This window comes from Kogia breviceps, chromosome 18, assembly GCF_026419965.1.
Source record: "Kogia breviceps isolate mKogBre1 chromosome 18, mKogBre1 haplotype 1, whole genome shotgun sequence".
NCBI lineage: Eukaryota > Metazoa > Chordata > Mammalia > Artiodactyla > Physeteridae > Kogia > Kogia breviceps.
This window is the reverse complement of record NC_081327.1, coordinates 14345029-14371263: the sequence shown is the minus strand read 5'-3', so window position 1 is coordinate 14371263 and position 26235 is coordinate 14345029. Positions and strand designations below refer to the sequence as shown.

The following is a 26235-nucleotide window of genomic DNA, read 5'->3' as shown; positions in this document are numbered from 1 at the left end:
ACATGATAGCTGGCTTCTTCAAAGCGAGCATTCTAGGAGAACCCCCTAGGCAAAAACTGCATGGCCTTTTCTGACCCAGCCTCAGAAGTCACATAGTATCACTTGTGCCGCTGTCTGTTGATCAAAGTGATTACAGACCCACCCAGATTCAAGAGGAGGCCACATAGACCTGAATTCTTTTCTTTTAATTTATTTATTTGGCTGCGCCGGGTCTTTGTTGCCGCACGCGAGATCTTCGTTGCTGGGTGCAGGATCTCTAGTTGCGGCATGTGGCATCTAGTTCCCTGACCAGGGATTGAACCTGGGCCCCTGCATTGGGAGCATGGAGTCTTAACCACTGGGCCACTAGGAAGTCATCCTAGATCTAAATTCTTGCTACAAGGAATGTCAAAGCCCTGGTGGTCATTTTTCAAACAGTCCCACCTTGCTGTAAAGAACATTCTTTAAAGCATTAGCTTGGGTCCTTCTCTGTCCTCATTCTACACATTCTCCTCTGATCTATTCTGGTGACTTTTAATCACCATCTACATGCAAGTCCCAGCCCTATCTCTAGCTCCGACCCTTTCCTGATGTACACATTGGTTGTCAACCGCATAGTTCCCTGCTCCTGTCTTAGATGTTGCTTAAAGACCAAGCTGTGCCTGTTTAAATTCCTGAGCCACAGAATCATGAAAAGTAATAAAAATTATTGTTCCTTTAGGCTACTAATTTTGGTATGGTTTGTTATGGAGCAAAAGCTAACTGATGCAGGATTAAGGAAATGTTTTCTGGGTTTGCAGAAGAAGGGATAACATGTTTTTCACAATATAAAAACAATCACAATACCAGCACAGGGCCTGGAATATGTATTCATTCACCCATCAATCCACTCATTCATTCACTCATTCATTCAGCAGATATTTACTGAGATCCTGCCATGTGTGGGTTCTGTGGCTACAGCAGTGACCAAAACAGACAAAACTCCTGTCTTCATGGAGCTTACATAATTTAAAGTGTGGTTTTAGTGTAAGAATAATCTAGTGGGTAATATAAAAGAATCATTGGCCAGACTGGAGAATGTAAGAATTTATAATAGAATAGAAGCATCATGTCATACCAATTGGGTTGATCCCTCACCTTTTGGGGGAAAAATATCATTTAGGCATTTTATTTGGTGGCGGGGGGGGATTACACCATGAAAAGCTAAAGATTTTCACCAGCAAGTAGTAAATGACCTCTGTATGAGGAAAGACTTTCAGAACTTCAAGGTAGTGGGGGAAAAAACTACCAAGTAAAAGATAGCTGAATTTGACTGTATAAAAAGCCAAATGTTTTATATGTCTAAAAAAGGCATGGCTGGGCTTCCCTGGTGGCACAGTGGTTAAGAATCTGCCTGCCAATGCAGGGGACACAGGTTCAAGCCCTGGTCCGGGAAGATCCCACAAGGCCACGGAGCCACTAAGCCCATGAGCCACAACTACTGAGCCCACGTGCCACAACTACTGAAGCCCGTGCGTCTAGAGCCTGAGCTCCACAACAAGAGAAGCCACTGCAGTGAGAAGCCCGTGCACCCCAACGAAAAGTAGCCACTGCTCACCACAACTAGAGAAAAGCCCACGTGCTGCAATTAAGACCCAATGCAGCCAAAAATAAAATAAAAATTAAATTAATTAATTTTTAAAAAGAGATAATGGATATAAATTTTTTTAAAAGGCATGGCCAACATTGAAGTAAATATGCATTAGAGAAGTATATTTGCAACAAAAAAATGATAGAAATTTGGTTAACACTCTTAAGGAGTGAAGATATTAATAAAGTAATGTGAAATTAACATTAAAAGCTAATAAATAAAAATGAGCATAGAATAGGAAGACAATTTATAGAAGAAATCCTAATGGCCAACAAAATATGAAAGCCAGGTTTACCCACACTAGTATTTGAAAAATGTCACTTAAAATACTGAGATAACTCCTTTTGTCTCATATCAGCAAAGATGTTTAAATTTTGGTTTCCCAAAGCTGAGGACCGTTCAGGGCAACAAGGGACCCATCCGCCATGGTTGAGATATGAATGGCAACCACCTTTCTGGAGAATAACTGTACAGCCTGAGTCCAAAGCCTGAAAATGTGCATATCTGTTGACCCATCATTAATGTTTCTAGGAATTTGGCCCCTGAAAATAATCAGGGAAGTGGGTAGGGTTTTGTGAAAGGATTGTCATGGTACCTTTTATTTTTTTGTATTATTATAACAAGGAAAAAAAAAGCTTCACAAATTTCCAGGGATATGTTAATGAATACTCAAAGATAAAAGCGTTCCTTGATAAAAGAAATGTGGGCTTTGCTGGCTTGAACAAAGTTAGATGAGCTGCTTCATTGCAGGAATTTTCATTAACATGCTAGGGTCCATGATAACTCTGCAAGAGGGAATCTCCTAGGCATTATTTTCTGAATTTGTTTGGTCATGGAGCCTGTATCAGATAGCTATTGCTATGTGACAAACCACACCAAAACTTAGTGGCTCAAAAATATAGTTGTTGGGCTTCCCTGGTGGCACAGTGGTTAGGAATCCTCCTGCCAATGCAGGGGACATGGGTTCAAGCCCTGGCCCGGGAAGATCCCACATTTCACAGAGCAACTGAGCCTGTGAGCCACAACTACTGAGCCTGCAAGCCACAACTACTAAGCCTACATGCCATGATTACTGAAGCCCACATGCCTAGAGCCCATGCACTGCAATGAAGAGCAGCCCCGCTCACCGCAGCTAGAGAAAGCCCGCGCACAGCAAGGAAGACCCAATGTAGGCAAAAATAAATTAAAAAAATAATCATTTATTATTCTCACAAGTCTATGGATTAGGGACTTCCCTGGTGGTCGAGTGGTAAAGAATCTGCTTCGCAATGCAGGAGATGCAAGTTTGATCCCTGGTCGGGGAACTAAGATCCCACATGCCCCGAGGGCAACTAAGCTAGTGCACCACAACTACTGAGCTCATGCGCCACAACTAGAGAGAAGCCTGCATGCTTCAACAAAGATCCCACGTGCCACAGCTAAGACCCAACACAGCCAAAAATAAATAAATAAATATTAATAAAAGAAAACATTGCATTAAAAAAAAAGTGTATGGATTAGCTGGATGGTTCTGCTGATCTGGACCAGGCTTGGCTGATCTTGGTTGGGCTTACTTTTGCATCTGTCATTTGGTAGAGGGTCAACTCGGCGCTGGACAGTTATGATGGCATTGTCTGAGAGCACGGGGGAAGAGAGAGAAAAGAACATAAGGCCCGTTGAGGCCTGGGCTGGGAAGTATTACACTGTCTTTCCACCTCATTCTGTTGGTTAATGACAAGGCCAATCTGGCTTCAGAGAGTTGGGAAATAGACTCTACCCCTTGATGTGAGAAACTGCAAAGTCAGATTGTACAGGTCAAGGATACATGGAGGGGTGGACTTATTTTTGCAATCAGTCTACCACAGAGCTCTTTCTTCATGGAGTGTATTAGTTAAAGTAAATAAGGCTAGCTGCTGTTAACTGAAGATCCCCCCACCACCGCCCAAATTCAGTGGCTTAATAAATCTTTTTTCTTAATTTTTTTTTGGCTGCACTGCATGGCTTGTGGGATCTCAGTTCCCTGACCAGGGATCAAACCCAAGCACTCGACAGTGAAAGCGTGGAATCCTAACCACTGGACTGCCAGGGAATTCCCCATTAATAAATCTGTTTTTAAAATTCACACCATAGTCCAATGCAAGTCAGTGGGGTCATTCTGCTCCACAGAGTCTTTCAGAGACCCAGGCTCCTTCCATCTTGGATTTTGCTCACCTCTAGGTCCTCAGAGTCCCCTCTGCTGAGCTAATTTTATGCACCAACTCAACTGAGATGCAGGGTGTCCAGATATTTGTTCAGCTAAACTTTATTTCTGGGTGTGTCTGTGAGGGTGTTTCCAGATGAGATTAGCATTTGATTTGGTAGACTAAGCAAAGCAGATTGCCCTCCGTAAGGTGGAAAACATCATCCAATCCTTTGAGGGCCTGAATAGAACAAAAAGACTCAGAAAGTGTTACTGGACCAAACTGATCCGCTCACCCCACACACAGCAAAGACAGTCTACTGACGCCAAGTTATGGAGAATGAAAGTACAGCATTCATTTATTGCAGGGCCAAGCAAGGAGAATGGTTAGGTCATGCACAACAGACACGAACTCCTTCAGGGAAGTGTTTTTAAAGACAAAGTGAGGGAGAGGGTTGCCAGGTAGGTAATCAGATTGTGCACAATTCTCTGATTGGTGGGTGGTGAGGTAACCACAAGAGATCACAGGGGTCGGCATTATCAATTCTCAGGCTCCATCCAGTCTGGGGACTACAAGCTCATGGTCATCATGCAGTTAGCTTCTTCCACCTGATGAGCATAGTATCTGCAAAACAACTGAAGGATATGGCCCAGGATATTATCTATAGCCCTTGAGGAGGAACTAAAGGTCCTTGACTTTGTTTTATGGCTAAACCATTATTATTTTGTCTTGCTTGATTGTCTTCCTTTGTTTCTGCATTTTCCCACTTCTCTGATTAAGTTTGCTCTCTGGAACTCGGGGAAGGCCTAGGAGGCTAAAGCTTTTCTGCAAACGTGAGGCAGGGGACACAGGTGAGGGGAGGGTGTCTGTCCCCAGGAAGGCCACACAAGATCCTGCTCAGTTTCAGAAAGAATAATTCATGTCCTGCCTGACCACTGAGCTGGAACATCAGATTTCTCCTCTTCTCCTGCACTCAGACTGGGACTTACACCATTGGCTCCCCTGGTTCTCCAGTCTTCAGACTTGTACCAGGACTTAAACCATTGGCTTTCCTGGGCATCCAGCTTGCAGAGAGCAGATCATGTGACTTCTCAGCCTCCATAATCATTCATGAGCCATTTCCTTATAATAAATCTTTTTCTTCCTCTCTCTCTATATATATCCTATTGGTTCTGCTTGTCTGGAAAACCCTGACTACACTGGTGAAGGGATGACAGTGAAAGGACAGTAAACCGGAGTAGTCATTACAGAACTATTTGGCATCAACCATGCTTGGGTTCAAACTGGCTCTTCCATCCCCTCAGGCAAAGGACTCTACTTCTCTGAACCTCCACTTCCTTTCATGTTAATTCCTTTCTCAGAGGGTTGTGAGAGGCCTTGAAAGACATGCCTGTAATGCAGTTACTCCAGCCTGGTCCCATCAAACCCTCAGGAGGCATTAGCTAGGATAGTTATGACCATTTTGAGTTTATTAATTGGTGGCAGCATTATAACATTAGCATCGTTGAGGCAGCAAATTGTGAGAATTAAAAGCATAAGCTACAGGACTTCCCTGGCAGTCTGGTGGTTAAGACTCTGCACTTCCAGTGCTTCCACTGCAGGGGGCATGAGTTCAATCCCTGGTCAGGGAACTAAGGTCCCACATGCCAGGAGGTGGGCCGGGGGAGGGGGAAGCATAAGCTACAAAGTCAGCCTCCCTGGATTCGAATCTTGACTCTGGAACTTACTAGCTGTGTGATGTCGGACAAGTAATCCCATCTCTCTGGTTAACTCATGGCATGATAATAACTTCTACCATCAGTCAGAATAGGCTAGGTTTTGTGGCGGTAACAAATGAGTTCTCACCCTTAGTGGACTAACACCTCAAAACTGATTTCTTGTTCACAGAAATTAGCAGATGTCCTCCATGCCATGGCTCAGGGATCTAGCTAGCTTCCTTCCTGTGGCACCTCTGTGCTTGCAGAGCTTCCAGAGTTGCCTAGGCAACCTGAGGGCGTTAAAGAATTAGAGCATGGAGCATCCTGCACAGGCCTTTAAATGCTACTACTGGGAAGTGACACCCCCAACATTTCCATTCACGTTTTTATTGGCCAAAGCAAGTCACATAACCATATCTGAGTTCAAAGGAGTCTGGAAGATGGTGGAAGACTTTAGTAATGCTTGCTCTACTATCTCATGGATGGTGCTGAAAATTCAACGAGAAAATTCACACAAAACATTTCATTCTTTCACCAAATATCTGAGGACCTAAGATGAACCAGGCACTGTTCTAGGAACTGGGTAGATAGCAGTGAACAAGACAGACAGAAATCCTTACGCTCGAGGAGCTCACATTCCAGTGGGGGAAACAGACAAGAAACTGAGTAAATAAATAAACTGTACAGTATGGCCATGACACATGGCATGTAGGATCTTAGTTCCCTGACCAGGGATTAAACCCACACCCCATGCAGTGGAAGCTCGGAGGAGTCTTAACCACTGGACGGCCAGGGAAGTCCCTAATCTGTACACTGTGTTAGCAGGTGATACATGGTAAGAGCAGTGTCAGGTGGGATGAGGAGTGTGGGGTTAAAGTGGAGATCTGAGAGGACCCTCCTGAGATCACTAGGTGTGTAGTCTTGAAGCAGTAAGAGGTAAGGCACTAAGGAGGGGCTAGAGAGGGCCTTGGTAATGGAGTATCGGCCCCCAAGTGTGACCAGAGAGGGGCTCTTTGGATATCACTGCATTTGCAGAGCTTCCTCGTCTATGTCTTGTCTTCGTTCAACTGGGAACATCCAGGTCAAGCTGCCAGTAGGGCTTCTTCTCATTTTCCTAAGGGGGAGGAGATGAGGGCAGAGAGGTGACAGGGCAGATCACTAGGGACTTGGTGGCCCTGTGAGGATTTTGACTCCTACTGTGGTGAGATGCAGCCAAGGGAAGGCTCAGCCAGTAGGTTTCTGATCTGCCTCAGGTGTTCACAGGCTCCCTCTGGCTGCGTTTGGGGAAAAGACTGGGAGGGCAGCCTCAGGAGCAGGGGGATGAGGGAGGAGGCTGCTCTAACTGTCCAGGCAGGAGAGGGTGGAGGCTGGGTCAGGTTGGGGGCAGGGGAAGGGGAGGAGAGTTTAGATTCTGTAGGTAGAGTCACCAAGGTTTGCTGACAGTTGGAGTGGGTCTGAAACAGAGGTCAAGGATGAACCTAGGGTATTTGGTCCCAGTAACTGGAAGGATAGAGGTGCCATTAACCTAGATGGGGAAGGTGGGGAGGGAGCAGGTTTGGGAGGAAGGTCAGGAGCTCAGTTTAAGTTGTGTCAAGCTTGAGACATCTCTAAGACCCCCATGGAGATATTGAGTAGGATGCAGAATGTAAGATCCTGAAGATAGAACTATCTGGGCTGAAGATAGAAACTTGGGTGTTGATAGCCTAGACATGGATTTCTTTCTTTTTTTTGGCTGCACTACACACCTTGGGGGATCCTAGTTCCCCACCAGGGATTGAACCCGTGCCCTTGGCAGTGGAAGCGTGGAGTCCTAACCACTGGACCACCAGGGAATTGCCTAGAGATAGAATTTTAGCCGTGCATGTGAGGGAGATCCATGATGGCATGAGTAGACTAGAGAGAAGAACTAAGATTTAGAGCTGGCCAGGGTTAAGAGGTCAGGGAGCCAGACCTAGATGACAATATGATTGTAATTGGCAGTGAGTGCTGTGAGAAAGTATGTTACAAGCATGTAACTGCAAGCTTCAGTTTCAGTCTCAGGTTCAGACAGGGAGGGCTTCCTAGAAGAGGTGACTCCTGAGCTGACACCAAAACCTGAGTGGCTAAAAAACCAGGCAAAAAAGGCAGAAGGAGTGTTCCAGATAGAGGGCACAGCCCACGCAAAGGCCTGTTAGCAAGTGAGCCCCGGAGAGGGCAGACAAGGAAGCTACTCAGACTGGCAGGGAGGGGTGTGGTCAGAAGGGAATCCAGATTAGTCATCACCAAAAGTTTTTGGCGCCCAGGTGCAGACCTGGTCCTGCCACCCTCTGTGACCTCAGGCAAGTGACCCTGCCTTCAGAGATTCCATTTTCTCTCCTGTTAGTTCCTGCCTCATAGATAAGGCTTATGTAGCAGCCCCAGCAAGCCTTCAGGAAGCACAGCTGCAACTGGGGTTTTGTCTGTTGCGCTTGTTATTTGAGCTATTATCATATTAATTATATTATTGAAGAGTCAATGCATTAGGGTAATGATGCTGAAAACTCAGCCTCTGTGCACTGGTGCCAAATCAAATCTTGGAGACAGAGTTTTGGGTGAAGTAGAAAAGAAGAGTTTTATTGCTTTGCCAGGCAAATGGGGACACAACAGGCTCATGGCCCCAAAACCTGTCCCAAACCGGGGGATTTGGTGAGGAGTTTAATAGCAATCGTTCAAGGGCAGGGTTGGTGATAAGGATCAGGGTGTGTACAGGGCCTGCACTTCTTTAATCTGGCCTCAAGTGGTCTCCTGACGCACTTCTCTGGAATGAAGAATGCTTCATCAGATAGTTAACATCTTCCATTTGTTGGGGGTTTTAGTTCTGCAGAGGAGCTCAAAGGTATTGTTATGTGTATTACTTGAGGTGAAACCAGGACGCTGCCCCAACGCTGCACTATTGCTTCTTGACTGCTCCTTCCTTGTCTCTGCATCCCCTCCCTTCCCTGATTAGCAGCTGTTTGAACCTGCCCTTTGGAACTCAAGGAAGTCATGGAGGCTGAACCCTATTTCCTACAAACAAGAAACAGGGGACACAGAAAGGCTTCCATGCCCAGGAGCCCTACAGGGTCCTGCTTGGTTTCAGTAGTACTCAAGAGTACAGGCTTGGGGGCTTCCCTGGTGCTGCAGTGGTTGAGAGTCCATCTGCCTATGCAGGGGACACGGGTTCGTGCCCGGTCCGGGAAGATCCCACATGCCGCGGAGCGGCTGGGCCCGTGAGCCGTGGCCGCTGAGCTTGCGCGTCTCACGACAGTGAGAGGCCTGCGTACCGCAAAAAAAAAAAAAAAAAAAAAAAAAAAAAAAAAAAAAAAAAAAAGAGTACAGGCTTGGGAGTTCACCCTCAGAATCAGTTTACTTATTTGTAAAATGGAGGTAATGTATAGCATCCATCCCATAGGACTGTTATGAGGACATATGACCCGATATATACATAAAGTACTTGGGAGAGTGCTTGGCAGTTATTTTTTTATCAGTATTACCTAAGGAGGAGCAAGACACAGAGGATAATAGCTACTATTTACTAAGCATTTACTGCTTAATTTTGATAGGGGGCTAGAAAGTGGGGGCATGGAAACCTTTGTTCGCATTTTACAGATTAGGAGATCGTTGCTCAGCTCACTGTTTTGGGATACCAAATTATTAAGGGCAAAGTCAGGATTCAAACTCAAGCTGAGCCAGCTTCCCGGGGAAAGGCTAAGGGCTAGACAGCCAGACTGCCTGGGGGAGCCAGATTTAGCTCCCTCTGAAGAGCCCTGAAAAAGTACTGGGCCCTCACAGGTTGGACGTTGGAAGCAGAGAGCAAGGGAAAGATACCCAAAGGTGGCTTCAGTTGCCATTTTCCCTCAGCTGCATTCTGCACCCTGCCCACCATCCGACTTTGGGAACATCTAGCCTCAGAAACCAGGCTGTGGCCAGGGGACTCTTCCTGTGTCTGGGCCCCTCTTTAGAGACTGTAAGACTGAAACTACACTTTGGGCCCGTCCAGGAAAAATGATTCTGGTGACCCTGACTCAGGGGGTCAAGGGGTGTGGATGGAGAAGGCACAAGACAGTCCAATTCGTAGGCAGAACTGGAACGCCATCAGGGCTGTGCCACAGGATCCCCCCACAGATGCGGGCGCTTGTCCCCGGACTGTGGGCCAAACATAATTTGGGGCCTCCAGATGCTACTTGTCGCGACAAGGCTAGGATAGGGGACAAGTGCCAAGAGTCCCAAGAGTTCCTTTCCGAGGAGACCGAAAACCACATCTGTGAGCGGGTGGAGGCTGACTTTGGGGCGAACATTCACACTACAACACTAGGGGGTGACGCAGGACTGAGCCTGGGCGGCCACACCCCATTACAGGAGGCGTGGCCAGCAGGCACACGCGCCGTTTCAATGTCGGCTCTAGGACCGTGCGGATGCCGCTGGGCCGCCCCGCAAGTGCCTAATCCGGCCTCTTCCGCCTGAGTCACCCGCCCCTCCCTGCGAAGCCGGACGCAGCAGGAGGCCCCAGAGCAGCACAGACTAGCGGACCAGCCGACGCGCCAGCGAGGCGGTGAGCGCCCAGTCCGGACTCCCCCCTGCACTCCGTAAACCCGGCCCTGGAGGCCTCCAGACCCGAAGAGATCCTCAAATCTTGGCCTCAGGGGTCCACCACACCCACGATCTCAGATTCGAACCCCCAGATCTGTCCGGCCCTAGTTATCCCGCCCCGGGGACTCTTCCACCCTCCCTCAGGATCTAAAATGGGAGCCCATGGATTTGAGAGGTACCCCGTAAATTCAGCCCTGGTTGTGGCCTCCAGGACCACGATCCTGGATCCGTGCTCTCAGTTCTAACGGGGACTCCGTTATCCCGGGCCCCGGGGTTGACACTCAATACCTTAGACCCGAACCCATAGCGATGAGACTGTAATCCCGCTGCTGGCTGTACCTAAACCCTCAAGCCCACATTCTGGATTTCCTAAACTCTGCTCCAGGAGCCTCCAGGCAGAGAATTTCTGATCCACGCTCCCGACCCACCCTAAACCCCTAAATCAGTCTTAGGGCTCTGGATCTCAGATTCGAGAGCCAGCTTGGGGCCCCCATCTCGAGAACCCCACTTGACCTGGCCGGTGTCTGGTGCTTAATGATGCCTATGCGTAGACTCAGCCCAGAGTCCTTCAAGCCAGACGCGGACCCTTTGGACCGGGAGGAGGTTTCAAACCTGATCTTGTGTCCCTATGCCACCCAGCCAAGAACTACTTTCCCCCAGAAGCCCAGACCCCATCCCGAATGGACCCTCAAGCCGCAGCCGGAGGATAGGTCTCCGCCTAGAGGCTTCATATCAATCCCCCAAGTTCAGCAGTCAGAAATGCGTATTTCTGTGGGGCAAGGGGCGGGCTCAGGGACGAGACAGCCACCTGACCCCTTTTTCCCTCCTCAGGAATCTTGAGTCACAGCCATGTTCCTGGTTAACTCGTTCTTGAAGGGTGGAGGAGGCGGCGGGGGAGGCGGGGGCCTGGGCGGGGGCCTAGGGAATGTGCTCGGAGGCCTGATCAGCGGAGGCGGCGGCGGCGGCGGAGGAGGCGGAGGCGGAGGCGGCGGAGGCGGTGGCGGAACTGCCATGCGCATCCTGGGCGGGGTCATTAGCGCCATTAGGTAAGGCGGGGCCTGAGGAGGGGCGGGGCCTGGAGGAAGAGGCTTGTCCAGCCAGAATAGAATGGGGTAACCTGGACACTGACCAGGAACCTTAATTAGGCTGGGCCGGGCCTGGGCTACGAGACCGGTCTTGAGGCGGCCGACCGTAATGAGTTCATGGGGGCGGGGCTTGACATGGGGGTAGTCTGTTGTGGGGACACAATCTGATGGGACCAGCGGGGCTTTGGGAGGTGGGGCTTAATGGGGCTGGCGCTGCCTACTTCCGCTAACCTGGAGACAAACGTTAAGGGGGCGGAGCCAGTGAGGCTGGGTATCACTTCATGGGGGCAAGGCTAGTCTTATGGGCGCGGCGTGGCCCTCATAGGTGGGTCAATGAGGTGTGCCCAGAAGAGGTCTAACCGTGATGGGACAGGGGAAATGGCCTTGAAGGGCAGGGCCTGGCTGGGAACTGACTGGTTAAAATAGAAAAATGTACTGGTGGAGGTAGGGCAGGGCGTCGGTAGGGGCCTCGTTAGTCTTGGCCACTGAGTGTGATCCCTTAAAGGGCTGAGAACTGATGGAGCTGGGATGGGATCTTGGGAAGACACAAGTGTTCAGAAGACGTGGCGATGGAGCAGGTTCCTAGACAGGAGGAACCCAGGAGGGTAGGGCCCCGGGAAGCTGGGGCCGAGCTTCTATGAAGTGAGCTCTTGTCTTTTGAGGAATCTGCCATTGCGTACGTAGGTGTGACCTGGCAAGAGGGGGGTCCTACCGTGGGGGCACAACCAGGGCAGCGAGGATAGAGACAGGTGAGGACAAGGACTGATGAGGCGGGCGGAGGGAACAGGTAGGTAGGGCGGCGAGCTGGGCGTTGGGCGCTTGGGGTGTGGGGGCTGGTGCTGCCCGTTGGAGGCCCCGCCCCCCTGGCACTAACTCCCCCTTGCTTCCCTTCAGTGAGGCAGCTGCGCAGTACAACCCAGAGCCCCCGGTAAGCCACCCTTCACAATTGGAGACCCTCTTCTTCAAAGGGACAAGGACCCATCCTTGTCCCTTTGAAGAAGCCCCGCACCTCTCCTTATGAAATTTATCTCATTAAGTCTCTCCCTTGTAACATCCTTAAACTTAGCTATGTCCAATCCCTATTCATTGACCACCTCTCATTCATTGGTCACTCAGCCACCCAGCCCACTCTGACTTTCCCACCTAAGGCTGTCCTGGCCACGGCACCCCTCCCCCTACCTGCTCTGAGATCTCCTCCCTCTGCAGCCCCCTCGCACCCATTACTCCAACATCGAGGCCAATGAGAGTGAGGAGGTCCGGCAGTTCCGGAGGCTCTTTGCCCAGCTGGCTGGAGAGGTATGTAACCCGGGGCCCCCAGAATTGTCCTAACCCTTCCATGCCTTCCCTCTGGATGCCCTTTACATGTACATTCGACCATGGCAATCCCAAAGTTCCCATCCTCCTTCATGACATGCCCAGACCCCTTTCAGTCACCCCGACCCATTCCTGACTTCTCCCCCTAGGACATGGAGGTCAGTGCCACAGAACTCATGAACATTCTCAACAAAGTCGTGACCCGACGTGAGTGACTGGGGTCAACACACAGGGCAGGTTTAGAGGCATGGCAACTGGGGTAGCTGTGATCTCTGGCCTCTGACTTTCAACCTGCATCCCACAGATCCTGATCTGAAGACTGATGGTTTTGGCATTGACACATGTCGCAGCATGGTGGCTGTTATGGATGTATCCTTGAGGGCAGTCTGGCGGAGGCCTTGGTGAAGAGGGGATTTTCTTTTTTGCCTGCCTTTCTTTCTTTTGGCTGTGCCGCATGGTTTGTGGGATCTTGGTTCCCCAACCAGGGATTGAACCCGGGCCCTCGGCAGTGAGAACAAGGAGTCCTACCCACTGGACTGCCAGGGAATTCCCAAGAGGGGATTTTCTGAGAGCATGATTGGGGCAGTCAGTGTGTAGCTTTCATATCCACAGATGTAGACATGTATATATCACAACACACACCCACCTTGGACATGCGGCAATACATAATAACATCAGCTGTCATAATATGTTGCATAGGGTTAAACAAATCCAGCTCTGCCCTCAGCAAGGTTACTGAGCCTCTCTGTGCCTCAATTTGCTTCTCTGTAAAATCGGGTGAATGATAATGGTGATACCAAATTGGAGTTACATGCAAAAGGTTTAGCACAGTACATAGCACCTAAGTGGTCTGTATATGCTGTTACCATGATCTCACCCAGGTAGATTTTTCAGCTCTGAATCTGTTTCTCTGTCACTGGGGTATAATACTGGTGGGACTGGTGTCTTGAGGATTTAGTGACAAAAGTGATGTTCCTGAGAAGCTTAGCACTATCTGACGTGTACTTGGTCATTTGAGAAGTCTTGGCCATTGTTGCTATTTATTGAGAATTTATCAAGTGCCAACCCCTGAGCTAAGGGCTTTATACCAATATACAGCCCTCTCATTCACTTTTATTTATTTATTTATTTTTATTTATTTATTATTTGGCTGCGTTGGGTCTTCGTTGCTGCACGCGGGCTTCCTCTAGTTGCGGTAAGCAGGGGCTACTCTTCATTGTGGTGTGCAGGCTTCTCATTGCGGTGGCTTCTCTTGTTGCAGAGCACAGGCTCTAGGCGCGAGGGCTTCAGTAGTGGCATGTGGGCTCAGTTGTGGCTCGTGGGCTCTAGAGCACAGGCTCAGTAGTTGTGGCGCATGGGCTTAGTTGCTCTACGGCATGTGAGATCTTCCCAGACCAGGGCTCGAACCCACGTCCCCTGCATTGTCAGGCGGATTCTTAACAACTGCGCCACCAGGGAAGCCCCTCATTCACTCTTTATCACAAACCCAGCAGGTATTTACTCTCATCACCTTATTTCCTTAGAGTTCTAAGATACCCTTGTTTTTTACATGTCCTAACATTTATAACATTGAATTAGTGTTGAAGAATTTTATAAATGAGGAATTCCCTGTGGTTATGTTTAAGGAGAGTCCTTATCATTTAGAAATATAGACTAAAATAAGTATGGCAAAATGAACAATGAAGCCACACCCAAGGTGACATGACTAGGGTGGGATGGGAGCTGGGGTTTTAGCCCAGGTTCCCCTGCTTGGCCATTATCATCATCATGTACACAGTGCACACATCTGGGTACATTTATTCTTAACACCCTCTCACCAGAGTGACACGACCGGCAAGCTGGGCTTCGAGGAATTCAAGTATTTGTGGAACAACATCAAAAAGTGGCAGGTGTGTGCAGCCTCTGAAACTCCTAGCACAAAGACCCCCAAGCCATGGAAATGCCATGCCCCATGATGCTTAGTTGAACCCTGACCTCCTTGTCCCCACAGACCATATACAAACAGTTTGACATTGACCGTTCAGGGACCATTGGCAGCAGTGAACTCCCGGGGGCCTTTGAGGCAGCAGGTGTGGCTGGCGGGAACGTGATGGGGCTGGGGGTGGGACTGGTGAGGCAGCCCCCACTGAGCTGGGCTGAGCCTGGATCCTGGGGCTGGGAGGGCTGGACTCTGTGGCCCCCACACCTGAGAGACAGCCGTTCTCAGGATTCCACCTGAATGAGCATCTCTACAACATGATCATCCGACGCTACTCAGATGAGGGAGGGAACATGGATTTTGACAACTTCATCAGCTGCCTGGTCAGACTGGATGCCATGTTCCGTGAGTGACACCCCAGCTCTCTTCCTGGGTGGGGGTTTGTCCAACTTCCATCCTCCTCTGAGCCAAGCCTCCTCTGAGCCTGACCCTGAGGTGGGCGATGTTTAGGGGCACAGCAGTGGCTGAAATAGCCCTAGTTTCTGCCCGCATGTTGCTCTCAGTCCAGAGGAGGAGAGGCAAATTACCAGACAATGGTAATTTGTGAGACAATTTGTGAGACAATGGCTCACAACGGTTCCGGCTGGGATTGGGGAAGCCTAGGCAGAGGGACGAGGGCTGTGAGGGGGAAGCTCAGGGCAGATTGGGTTTAGATTTGTGACTGGGGGGGCTCTCACAGCTATTCAACCCTAACAAGGCATCTGATGCAGCTTACGGGGTCAAGGAGGGCTTCCTGGAGGAGGGAGGGCACATGTGAGTTGAGACCTAATGGATGAGGAGGAGTGACCCCAGCAAGAGGGTGGGGACGAGCGTTGCAGCGGGAACAGCCTGTGCGAAGGCCTAGAAAGGAAAGAATAGATGGTGCTTTGGATGATTTTGGTTGGAATTGCTTCAGAGTGCTAAAAAGGAAGGGGGTGGGATGGGGAGACATAAGGCTGGGAGGGGTCAGTAGGGGCTGGATCATGAGGGCTCTTGTGAACATTAATGCACTGAATCCTTAAGACAGCCCTGCGAAGTGGGAATTATTGTCCCCATTTTCTGGAGGAGGAACCTAGGGTTCAAGGAGGCAGAATTTCTTGCTCACAGCCACTTAGCTAGGAAGTTGCAAAGCTAGAATTTGAACTCAGATTTGTCTGAGAGAGTTGCATAAAAGGAGGCAGGAGCAATGGGCCTGGTCAGGCTGTGCCGGCTGTGAATGCCAAGTTCAGGGGTGCTCAGACTCTACTGGGGACAGTGGACAGGGTCCAGGCAGGGGAATGACAGGGTCTCAGGTTTAGCTTTAGGAAGATCTCCTGGCATCCCAAGAGCCCAGGGAGGACAATGCATTAAGAGCATGGGGAGAGGAAAAGGGGCAGGTATGTCGGGGACATGAAGGGAAGGTGGGGGAGAGGACAGTAGGGCAGATGATGCCAAAAGTCATGTATGAGAGGGCCCAAGTAATGGCCTTGGATTTACCAGCAAGAGGGCCAGCAGTGAGTGCAGCATCCGGGATACCAGGCGAGTGGGCCCTTGAGGGTGGTAACTGAGTGGTGAGCGACACAGAGGCCACAAACACAGTATGGGAGCCTGTTTGCCTACTGGTTTGGCTGTGAGTGAGGAACATGGAGTCGAGTTTCAGGGCAGGAGTGGGGACCACACCAGACTGTAGGAGCAGGAAGTGCAGTGCCTCCTTCCAGTAGCCTGCTTAGGCTGGAACCGTGTGGAGCCGGTCGGTGGGAGGCTGGGGCTTGGGCAGAGGGAGGATGGGGGGCACGCAGGTCAGGATATGGAGCCCATTATTGAGGTGGGTCGCAGTCTGGGTTGCAATCCCAGTTTCCTGACTTTCGCTGTGTGACATGGGGCACGTCACTGCACTTCTCTGTGCCTTATTTTTTTTTTCATTAAAAAAATATATTTATTTATTTATTTTGGCTGCACTGGGTCTTAGTTGTGGCATGCGGGGTCTTTGTTGTGGCATGCAGGATCTTTTTCTTTTTTTTAGTTGCGGCATGTGGACTTAGTTGTGGCATGCATGCAGGATCTAGCTCCCGAACCAGCTATTGAACCCGGGCCCCCTGCACTGAGAGCATGGAGTCTTACCCACTGGACCACCAGGGAAATCCCTCTGTGCCTTATTTTTTTTTTTTTTTTTAATTTTTTAGTTGGGTTTTATTTTATTTACTTGAGCCCAGCCGCTCCGCGGCACGTGGGATCTTCCCGGACCGGGGCACGAACCCACGTCCCCTGCATCGGCAGGCAGACTCCCAACCACTGCGCCACCAGGGAAGCCCATGTGCCTTATTTTTAAATGACACTTATCTCACAGAATCAGATTAAATGAGTTCATACATGGAAAGCGCTTTATACATTGCTTGGCACAGAGTACTAGCCATTATTATTGTCATCCCATATATTAATATATTTTTATCCTAAAAGCCAATCCCTCCAACCCTTCCTTTCTCCAGGTGCCTTCAAATCTCTTGACAAAGATGGCACTGGACAAATCCAGGTGAACATCCAGGAGGTAAGAACCCCATCCTGGGATGTGGGATCCTAGCAGGGGGCCCCTCCCCTCAGTCCCCTGTACCAGCTCTGGGCTGGGGCTCCCTCCCTCCTATTTTCCCAGCGACCCCTGGGTGAGGGCAGAGAAGGGCTGCTGGTATTCTTAGGTTCCCTGATCCTTACTCTCGGTGCCTTACTCTCCCCAGTGGCTACAGCTGACCATGTATTCCTGAACGGGAGTCCCAGACCTGCCCCCTCATTGCCTCGCTGTAGGAGTCACCTTGGACTCTTCAGTCTCCCCCAAGGTTGATCCTGTCTGCAGTCACATCTTCATGGCTCCTGCGGACCTACAGGCCTTTCTGTTCTCCCAGCCCTTGTCACCCGGATTCTCAGTCAACAGCCAGGGCCCAACATGCTTCAACACACCCTGCCCCAGCACAGCCATCTCACATCTACTCCATAACCCCTCTCTTGCTTCTGTGCCAAGCCCAACGCTTGTGTTGCTTGCACACCCCAAGGGCCCTTCTCTCAGTTCTGGGAGGATCACTCCAGTCCCTACACACCCTGGCACACCCATTCAGTTACCACCCAGGCAGCTGAACTCCAGGCCATAACAGGCCACATGCCCCAGTGCCTTTGTCTGTATTGTGCTCCCAGCCTGCCAGGCCCAGGAGGAAATAAATGCACCCTAGTTGCTGCTCTCTCTGAGATCAGCCTCCTGTTCTGAGAGTTGAGGGGTGGCTCTGGCTGTGTTTGGGGCAGGGAGAGTCTGTCTCTGCCTGTCTCCTAGTCCTGGTCTTTTTTCAAATTCTGGATCCCAGTTGAGCTGTAGCCTCATTCTTTTGGGGGTTTTTTTTGGCCCCGCTGCATGTGGGATCTTAGTTCCCCGACCCAGGATTGAACCTGTGCCCCCTGCGTTGGAAGCGCGGAGTCTTAACCACTGGACCGCCAGGGAAGCCCCTGTAGCCTCATTCTTGCTGAGGTCTCTCACAGAGCCTGTGGAGGCCAAGACTAGAAGCCTGGACCATCTCTGCTTCTGCTCCAAGACCCACACTGGTGGGAAGTCTCAGTGCTACCCCTGGCTCTGTCCCCCGAGGCTGTTTGCCCCTCTCAGCTTCTGTGCTTGAGTGAGTCTGTCCTCACTTGCCTCTGCCTCTGGGTGTCGTACATGATGCTCAGAATCTTCCTTCCCACCCTCCGGCCTCTGCAGGGAGAGGGGCTGCTATCCCAGGATACAAAGTACCTGTCCCATTCCAGGTCCCCAGGCCCTGAGGGGCAGCCCAGGGGTGCTGGGAGGACTGAGAGGCAGCGACATCCTAGGGATAGCCCTGGTCTAGCGTCGGAGACTCAGGGCTGGGGCAATGGTCTGTCCACAGGGCAGAGATCACTTGCTGGTGGAAGGCTGGGAGGTACACACACGGAGGACAGAGCTGGGCTGGCTTCCCCAAGAAGCCAGCACATTTATTGATACTTGTTCAGGTCCTGCAGACTTCTTGGTTTCACTTCTTGTGAGGGAAGGAGGCCCAGCCAAGGCAGTACAGGCTGTAGACAGTGCCTAGGGAGGGAGTGTGGGGGGGATACAGAATGAGACCCTAATTCCCTCCCTGAGCCCCCTGCAGACTCCCCAGTCACTATCCTGGATCTCAGCTCTACTTCAGGCTCCAGCTCCCTTCCCAAACTGTACTTCAACTAGGGAAATGGTGGACCTTGATCCAGACCGGGCTTTGGGCTTTCTCCCCAGACCCATCACTAGCCCAGCCGCCCTCCTGGGACAGAAGCCCAAGCCCTAGGGTGCTTCCTCCATATTTGCCAGCCCAGAGCCCCATACCGTCCCCAAACCCCAGCGCTGGAACCAGCCCCTTCCCCTCTCCATCTCGAGTCCCACCTCCTCCCGCAGTTCAGGCCGAGCCGGGCCCTGCACTCACCTCCCAGACACAGAGCCATAGTCACTCGATACAGGATGTTGTCGGTTAGACCGCCCTTCAAGTGCACCGGGAGGTCATTGTCCTCCTGGATGTTGGGGGTAAACGATTGCAAAGGTGCTGCCTACTCGGTAGACTTTAAGCCCCTGCCTCCCCCAACTCCTCTTCAGGACCAAGCAGACGGCCCCGGGTCCTCCCCTCGCCCCGCCTACCTGGAAGAGTTTCTGTTTCTCAGCCACTCGGTTCTGGAAGCGGTTCCGGGCGGTTGAGCTAAAGGAGCGTACCAGTGCCTGGGAGACCTGTGGAGAGGGGATGGCTGGGTATTGGAGGCGCCTGGAGGGGTGTCCCGGAGGAGGTCCGGCTGGGGAGAGGGTGTCGGACTTTCCGAGGCTCTGACTCGGGGACGGTCCTGTCCCTTGGGAACGTCTCAAAGGCAAGATCCGAAATGGCAGCAAGAGTGGGGGAGGGTGTCCTGTCAAGAAAGGCCCAGAAGGGGACTCGTGCCTAGAGGGTCTGGCTTGGAGGTTATCAGGCTGTCTAGAGGGTACTATTGGAAGAGGACTGGACCCAGAAGGGAGACTCATGTTCTGTGGGCCCAAGTCCCGGAGAGGTTTTTTGCAGTTTCCTGGATTAATGGGAGGAGCTCAGGTGCCGGGAACGTCAGGACTGGATCTGGAGTGCCTCGGGGATCTCCCGGCTGCCCGAGAGCTTCGGGGGCGGGGAAGGGGTGTTACGTTCCCGGTGCCTAAGTCCCGAGGTATTACGGGAGCCCTGGATGAAGGGAAGAAGTTCAAACTCGGGGCTTTGGGCCATGTTAACGGGTCCCCGACTGTCTCAGAAGCTCTTGGACTGGGAGCTGGGGGGAGGGGGCCCCAGCCCGACCCGTGGGGGCCCTCACCCGCAGGGCCCTCATCCTGCGTCCTCCTCTTCGGCCGGAGTCACCTCCCCTCTCCGTCCAAGGACAGACAGTGCCCTCCCCTCCGGGGGAGTCCCAGGCCACGCCCTCGGTGCGCCCCAGGACAGCGAGGTCCCGGCGGCCGCTTTCCGATTCGTCCAATAAGTGGGCGGAGAAGACGCTGCAACCCCATCCCCGCATCCCAGCGCCAAATGGTTGGAGCACCCATCTGTTACTCATCTCGGAATTCTGTTGGTCCGCGTAGAGAGGAAAGCGGTTCCGGAGAATTCATTTTTGGGTTGTTTCTGGGGTGATATTGGCCTGGGGCAAGGGCAAGTCCTCCGTCGGGTCCCTCGGATCTCTCCCTAACCGACTGACGTTGGAGAGCGAGTAAAGGAAGAAGGTAGGATACCATCTTTCGTTATGTCAATTGCAGTCCTTTTTCCTCCCATGTTGAAACAGATTGCTGTGGCTTTGGCTAAACGTCAATGTTCATTTTGGGTTTAGGGACCATGTAGTATGGAAAATGCACTCAACTCACACCTCATCCAGGTGAGTGATGGGAACCAAGGAAGTAGTAGATTACGCCCGAATCTCATACTCACGGGGGCGTATGCTGCTTCCTCACTGAGTGGAATGAAAGGCAGGATAATTTTCCTTGTTTAAATTGTTATTGTTCATTATCTCTCTTGGTTTATTGTGAATCCATGTAGCTGACTCGGCATAAGTTAAACATGCACACAAAATGACTCCGCCGCATAGCCACCATCTTTGCTTCTTCATTCATATCTTACCCCCACCTCCGCACTCAGTTCTTCACCCTGGAAAACGGTGTAGTTGCTCTAGTTATCTATCTGTTATCTATCTAGTTATCTATCTGTTGACTTTAGACTCCACTGCATCCCCAGCACCTGGCGCATGGGTGGATTTTCTTTTTTGGCTGCGTTGGGTCTTTGTTGCTGCGCGGGGGCTTTCTTTAGTTGCGGAGAGGGGGGCGACGCTTTGTTGCGGTGCGTGGGCTTCTCATTGCGGTGGCTTCTCTTGTTGCGGAGCACGGGCTCTAGGCACATGGGCTCAGTAGTTGTGGTGCACGGGCTTAGTTGCTCTGCGGCAGGTGGGATCTTCCCGGACCAGGGCTCGAACCCATGTGTCCTGCGTTGGCAGGCAGGTCCTTAACCACTGTGCCACCAGGGAAGTCCCGCATGGGTAGATTTGATAAATATTCGTTGAAGAAAATACAGTATAACCAAATGTTCTCTAACTTGGTCGCTCCCACCCACTTAACAAAAAAGGACCTCAGTGTTTCTCCTAGATTCTAGTTGTCTAGATATTTCTGGGCATCCCCAGGAAGTGACCGCACATGTGCTCACTCACCCAGCTGTCCCCTGTTATCTGCAGTCATGTAGGATCAGTACTCAGGGAAGAAAATAGAAACTGCTCTGAGAATTGGATACCAGAAAGTTTGGAAAGGCTGAAGGAGTGCTTTCTAAGCAGGGCTCCTACCTAATTTATGGGGCCTTGTGCAAAATGAAAACGTGGGATCTCTAGTTCAAACAGCAGGAAAAAAAAACTGCTGTTAAAAATACTAAAATATAAAGCTTTTCTTCTTTCTTCCATGATTGCTCTTAGCCTGTCATGGTGTTTTTCACTTGTTATTCAATGTGATGCTTCTTAGAGAAGGGATACCCTGGGGTGAGTACAAACTCTCACAGTCACCTGGGGGACCTGCCTTGCAACTTTGTGTGTGCGCACACACACGGCTGCTGGCTGCTGGGTTCTCCTCCTCTCCCCACCAGCCACTGGACCAACTTGTGCCCTGGCCAGAGGTGGAGAAGTCAAACAAGGCATCTCTCCCACGGGCTTGCTCCCTACAGGGTGATGCAACTTCCCTTCCAAGAAGAGCCAGGAACCTGGATCAAAACTGGGCAGGACCCTAGCCCCTGCCGGGTCACCTGCTAAATGTGCCATGGAGTGCCAGCTGAGGAGGGGGTAGCTGCCACTCTGCCCTGCCCTCAGAGGCCATGGGATGTGTGTGGTGGACCTTGACCCTCCCTACGCCCAGGAGGCAGAAGAATAGGCAGCTAAGAGCCTGTCTCAACGAGGTGGAGAGTGGTGGGAGGAGAGAATGCATGTGGGCCTGGTGCCTGCTCCATCGTCCCAGCAGACTTCACTTATAAAACACAAATTCAAAGATAACGTGAAGAATTACAAGACGGCAGCCACAGAGCATTAAATCCCACGCTTCTGAAGGGAGTTCCCTGGAGGTCCAGTGGTTAGGACTCTGTGCTTTCCCTTCTGAGGACTCGGGTTTGATCCCTGGTTGGGGAAGTAAGATACTGCAAGCCTCTCGGCCAAAAAAAACAAACAAAAACCTACCACACTTACGAGTGTGGGGCTCTGTGCAACTGCACTGGACATATGCCTTGCTTTTAGGCTAGTCCTGTAGGAATGAGTCTCAGGCTAGGAAAGCTGACATAGGAAAGCTGTTCTCTGACTCTGCCCCTGCAGGGATAGAGTCCAGAACACACCCTAGCACTGACCTTGGTCAGGAAGCCCTAGGCAAGAAGCTGCTGCTGCCATCACTCAGGTCTCTTTTAGGAATGGGTTCATCAACTTGCAGGACAAAAGGGCTCAACTTCAGGATAAAGAACCAGCTGGGGGGATGTAAGCTCTGCTGCCCTGTGTTAGCATGAACACTTATTGCTATAACAAAAAGGCACCCAAAATTCTTCTTCCACAACCCATTCTGCATTTCCACCACCCTCCGCCAGAACCTCAGCTAGGTTCTTTACCTAGTGGGGTAATCTGTTTTGATTGCATTGTTAAAGGAGGGTTCTTTTACCTTAGCATTATTTTTATTGTATTTACATTTGGCATGGCACGGTATCAGTCAAAAAACTTATTCTGGGGGCTTCCCTGGTGGCGCAGTGGTTGAGAGTCCGCTTGCCGATTCAGAGGACGCGGGTTCGTGCCCCGGTCCGGGAAGATCCCACGTGCCGCGGTGCGGCTGGGCCCGTGAGCCATGGCCGCTGAGCCTGCGCGTCCGGAACCTGCGCTCCGCAACGGGAGAGGCCAAAACAGTGAGAGGTGCGCGTACCGAGAAAAAAAAAAAAAGGCACTGAAATTCTGTGGTTTAAAGAACACAGAACTTATATACCAACCAATCTCAACATGTGGACTTTATTTGGATCTTGATATGAACAAACAGTAAACAAAAAACCCCAAAAAACAAAAAAAAATTTTTGAGACAATTGGAAATTTGGACAATGATTGACTTTTCCCTCAACATTTTATGAAAAATTTCAAAGATACAGAAAGGGTGAAGGAATCTTCTAGTAAACATTCATATCCCCACCACCTAGATTCTATAATAAATATTTTGCTACATTTGCTTTATCACATAACTAGCCATCTATGCCTCTATCAATCCATCAAGCCACATCTTTTTTTTTTTTTTTTTTTTTGGTTGTGCTGCCCGGCACGTAGGATCTTAGTTCCCCGTCCAAGGATCCAACCCACACCCCCTGCAGTGGAAGCACGGAGTCTTAAACACTGGACTGCCAGGGAAGTACCCCATATCATTTTTCGATCCATGTCAAAGTAGATTGCAGATATCAGTACTCTTACTTCAAATACTTCGGCATGTGTCATTAACTAGACTGCTTGGATATTTTATTATGGTAAATAATTTAAAATTTTATAGCTGTTGTGTTTTTTAAAAATAAGTCTCTACATTTTAGAAATACATACTCAAATATTTTTTGGTGGAGCGGTATTAGTATATAAATGCCAAGTGACAAATGTAGCAGCTTAAAACAACAATAAACATTATTTCACAGTTTCTGTTGGTCAGGAATCTGAGGGTGATTTAGCTCAGCTACAGTCTCACAGCTCAGGAGAGAGGTGGGCAGGAACCCACCAGGATTTACCTGTCATGAGTGGGGAGAGAGACCGATTCCAGCCAAGCAGCCTTCCAGAGTCCAGAACCAAGCTTTGGTATCTCTCTGCTGCCATCTCGTGGAAGGTCTGGAAAAACAGCTTCTCCCACTACTACCTTCCTACACTCCAATCCCTTTTTTTTTTTTTTTTTTTTTTTTTGCGGTACGCGGGCCTCCCACTGTTGTGGCCTCTCCCGTTGTGGAGCGCAGGCTCCGGACGCGCAGGCTCAGCGGCCATGGCTCACGGGCCCAGCCGCTCTGCGGCATGTGGGACCTTCCCGGACCGGGGCACGAACCCGCGTCCCCTGCATCGTCAGGCGGACTCTCAACCACTGCGCCACCAGGGAAGACCCCAGAATAAGTTTTTTGACTGATACCGTGCCACACCAAATGTAAGTACAATAAAAATAATGCTAAGGTAAAAGAACCCTCCTTTAACAATGCAATCAAAATAGATTACCCCACTAGGTAAAGAACCTAGCTGAGGTTCTGGAGGAGAGTGGTGGAAATGCAGAATGGGTTGTGGAAGAAGGAAGATACCAGTTATGACCTGGTGACCAGTTACAAAAATGAGGATTGTAGTGACTGCATATTTCCTGTTTGCCTATTATGTGTTTATTTGTATATGCTGTTTTCTTCTTCTCTTTCCTTCATCCATTTTTATTTTATATGCAAGTTGTTGGAAGTTAATTACAATTTGGCCTTAAACTAGTATTTAGTCAGAGTGACTGAATTTGAGTAGTAATATAGCCAGTGATGGATACAATGACTCTTGGGTCTGTGCATCTCCTCATTTGGGGGAAAGGGTGAGAATTTCTTCATCTGTAAGGAGGACAGCTGTATCTTGTTAGATACAATTATACAGTTTTTCTTGTTTTTGCTGTTGTATAGGGGTTCACACCTGTGTAGAGGGTGCATATGGATGCTAATTAGTCAAAGGGGTAGGTTGTGTTGATTATTGATTTATTGCCCTTTAGCTCTAAATTTGCCCTTTTTTTAAACATCTTTATTGGAGTATAATTGCTTTACAATGGTGTGTTAGTTTCTGCTTTATAACAAAGTGAATCAGCTATACGTATACATATCCCCTCCCTCTTGCGTCTCCCTCCCACCCTCCCTATCCCACCCCTCTAGGTGGTCACAAAGCACCGAGCTGATCTCCCTGTGCTATGCGGCTGCTTCCCACTAGCTATCGGTTTTACATTTGGTAATGTGTATATGTCCATGCCACTCTCTCACTTTGTCCCAGTTTACCCTTCCCCCTCCCCGTATCCTCAAGTCCATTCTCTAGTAGGTCTGTGTCTTTATTCCCGTCTTGCCCCTAGGTTCTTCATGACCATTTTTAATTTTTTTTTTTAGATTCCATATATATGGGTCAGCATACGGTATTTGTTTTTCTCTTTCTGACTTACTTCACTCTGTATGACAGACTCTAGGTCCATCCACCTCACTACAAATAACTCAATTTTGTTTCTTTTTTATGGCTGAGTAATATTCCTAAATTTGTCCTTTTGTCTGCTTTGTGAAAACAAATATGGACCCATTAAACGAATATTTTTCCTTTCCCAGCTGGCATGATGATAAGCTTCATCAGTAGAGGCTGATGGAGAGAGATTGCAGAATGCAAAAGGCTTCTGCATCCTGGCTCTGGTGTGCTCGATCGCCAGGCTCCTGGCAATGTGCTTGGCTTCCCCAGTGCCCGGCTCCCGCAGTGTGGGCAGTTTTTCCAGTACCAGTTTCCTACAGCATTCTCAGCTTCTCCAGAACCAGGGCCTGCACTACAGCGCATAGCAGCCAAGCAGCACCTAGTGGCCTGCAGCTTTCTTTAGTACCTCCCTTGGGTGGTTTTATAGCAGAGCGCCTCGGGTGAGACACTTCCCCTTGAACACGCTAGAGTGGCCTTCCAGCAAGTTCCAAAGGGCAAATTTCCAGCAAGATCCACTAGCACTTCTCTGCCATTTGGTGAGCCATAGCCATGCCCTCTCCAACAAGGTCTGGACCTCAGCCCCAGGAGGGCCTCTTTCTTGGGCGCTCTGTATCAGACCTTGGGGAGCTGTGGAACTTGGATGGCCTCTGAGCGTTTTCCAAATTGGGACAATGGGGCTGGGATCCCCAGCATCAACTAGTAATTGGATACAGGCATACCTCGTTTTATTGAGTTTCACTTTATTGTGCTTTGCAGATATTGTGGTTTTTACTAAGTAAGGGTTGGTGGCAACCCTGTGTTGTCAGATGAAGGTTAGCATTTTTTTAGCAATAAAGTATCTTTAAATTAAGGTATGTACTTAACAAAAAAGATGTAATGCTCTCGCACACTTAATAAATTACAGTATAGTGTAAACGTAACTTTCTTTTTTCTTTTTTTTTTTTTTTTTTTTTTTGCGGTACGCGGGCCTCTCACTGTTGCGGCCTCTCCCGTTGCGGAGCACAGGCTCCGGACGTGCAGGCCCAGCAGCCATGGCTCACGGGCCCAGCCGCTCCGCGGCATGTAGGATCCTCCCGGACCGGGGCACGAACCCGTGTCCCCTGCATGGGCAGGCAGACTCTCAACCACTGCGCCACCAGGGAAG

General features: G+C 50.1%; 3 protein-coding genes across 7 annotated transcripts in view; 2 read left to right on the top strand and 1 right to left on the bottom strand.

The window, feature by feature from the left end:
- Positions 1–17618, top strand: part of CAPNS1 (calpain small subunit 1) — a 33740-nt gene extending 16122 nt beyond the window's left edge. The window contains exons 1-12 of one of the 4 annotated variants that reach the window (XM_067019208.1): positions 9912–10014; positions 10884–11016; positions 11047–11098; positions 12032–12065; positions 12344–12433; positions 12601–12658; positions 12756–12820; positions 14272–14340; positions 14442–14520; positions 14658–14774; positions 16874–16932; positions 17117–17618. In XM_067019208.1, the coding sequence (XP_066875309.1) occupies positions 10902–11016; positions 11047–11098; positions 12032–12065; positions 12344–12433; positions 12601–12658; positions 12756–12820; positions 14272–14340; positions 14442–14520; positions 14658–14774; positions 16874–16932; positions 17117–17143 (765 nt within the window). In that variant the 5' untranslated portion in view covers positions 9912–10014; positions 10884–10901 and the 3' untranslated portion in view covers positions 17144–17618. Of the gene's footprint in view, positions 1–9854; positions 10015–10883; positions 11099–12031; positions 12066–12343; positions 12434–12600; positions 12659–12755; positions 12821–14271; positions 14341–14441; positions 14521–14657; positions 14775–16873; positions 16933–17116 lie in introns of those variants that run through there. The other 3 variants (XM_059045079.2, XM_067019210.1, XM_067019209.1) reach the window with 3 other exon arrangements.
- Positions 17619–18333: 715 nt separating this feature from the next.
- COX7A1 (cytochrome c oxidase subunit 7A1) lies at positions 18334–19885 on the bottom strand. Its single transcript, XM_059045092.2, has 4 exons — positions 19731–19885; positions 19045–19131; positions 18836–18920; positions 18334–18465 (listed from the first exon to the last, which is right to left on the bottom strand). Exons 1-4 carry the CDS (start codon positions 19743–19745, stop codon positions 18410–18412), a joined length of 243 nt encoding a protein of 80 aa, XP_058901075.1. The 5' UTR covers positions 19746–19885; the 3' UTR covers positions 18334–18409.
- Positions 19886–19942: 57 nt separating this feature from the next.
- Positions 19943–26235, top strand: part of ZNF146 (zinc finger protein 146) — a 69531-nt gene continuing 63238 nt past the window's right edge. The window contains exon 1 of one of the 2 annotated variants that reach the window (XM_067019199.1): positions 19943–20130. The gene's annotated coding sequence lies outside the window, so the exon portion shown is untranslated. The remainder of the gene's footprint in view (positions 20131–26235) is intronic. The other variant, XM_067019205.1, reaches the window with a different exon arrangement.

Coding starts and splice junctions, on each gene's coding strand:
- COX7A1 (XM_059045092.2), bottom strand. Junction 18,921..19,044: donor AGAAACAGAAACTCTTCCAG/GTAGGCGGGGCG, acceptor CCCAACATCCAG/GAGGACAATGACCTCCCGGT. Junction 18,466..18,835: donor TATGGCTCTGTGTCTGGGAG/GTGAGTGCAGGG, acceptor CTCCCTCCCTAG/GCACTGTCTACAGCCTGTAC.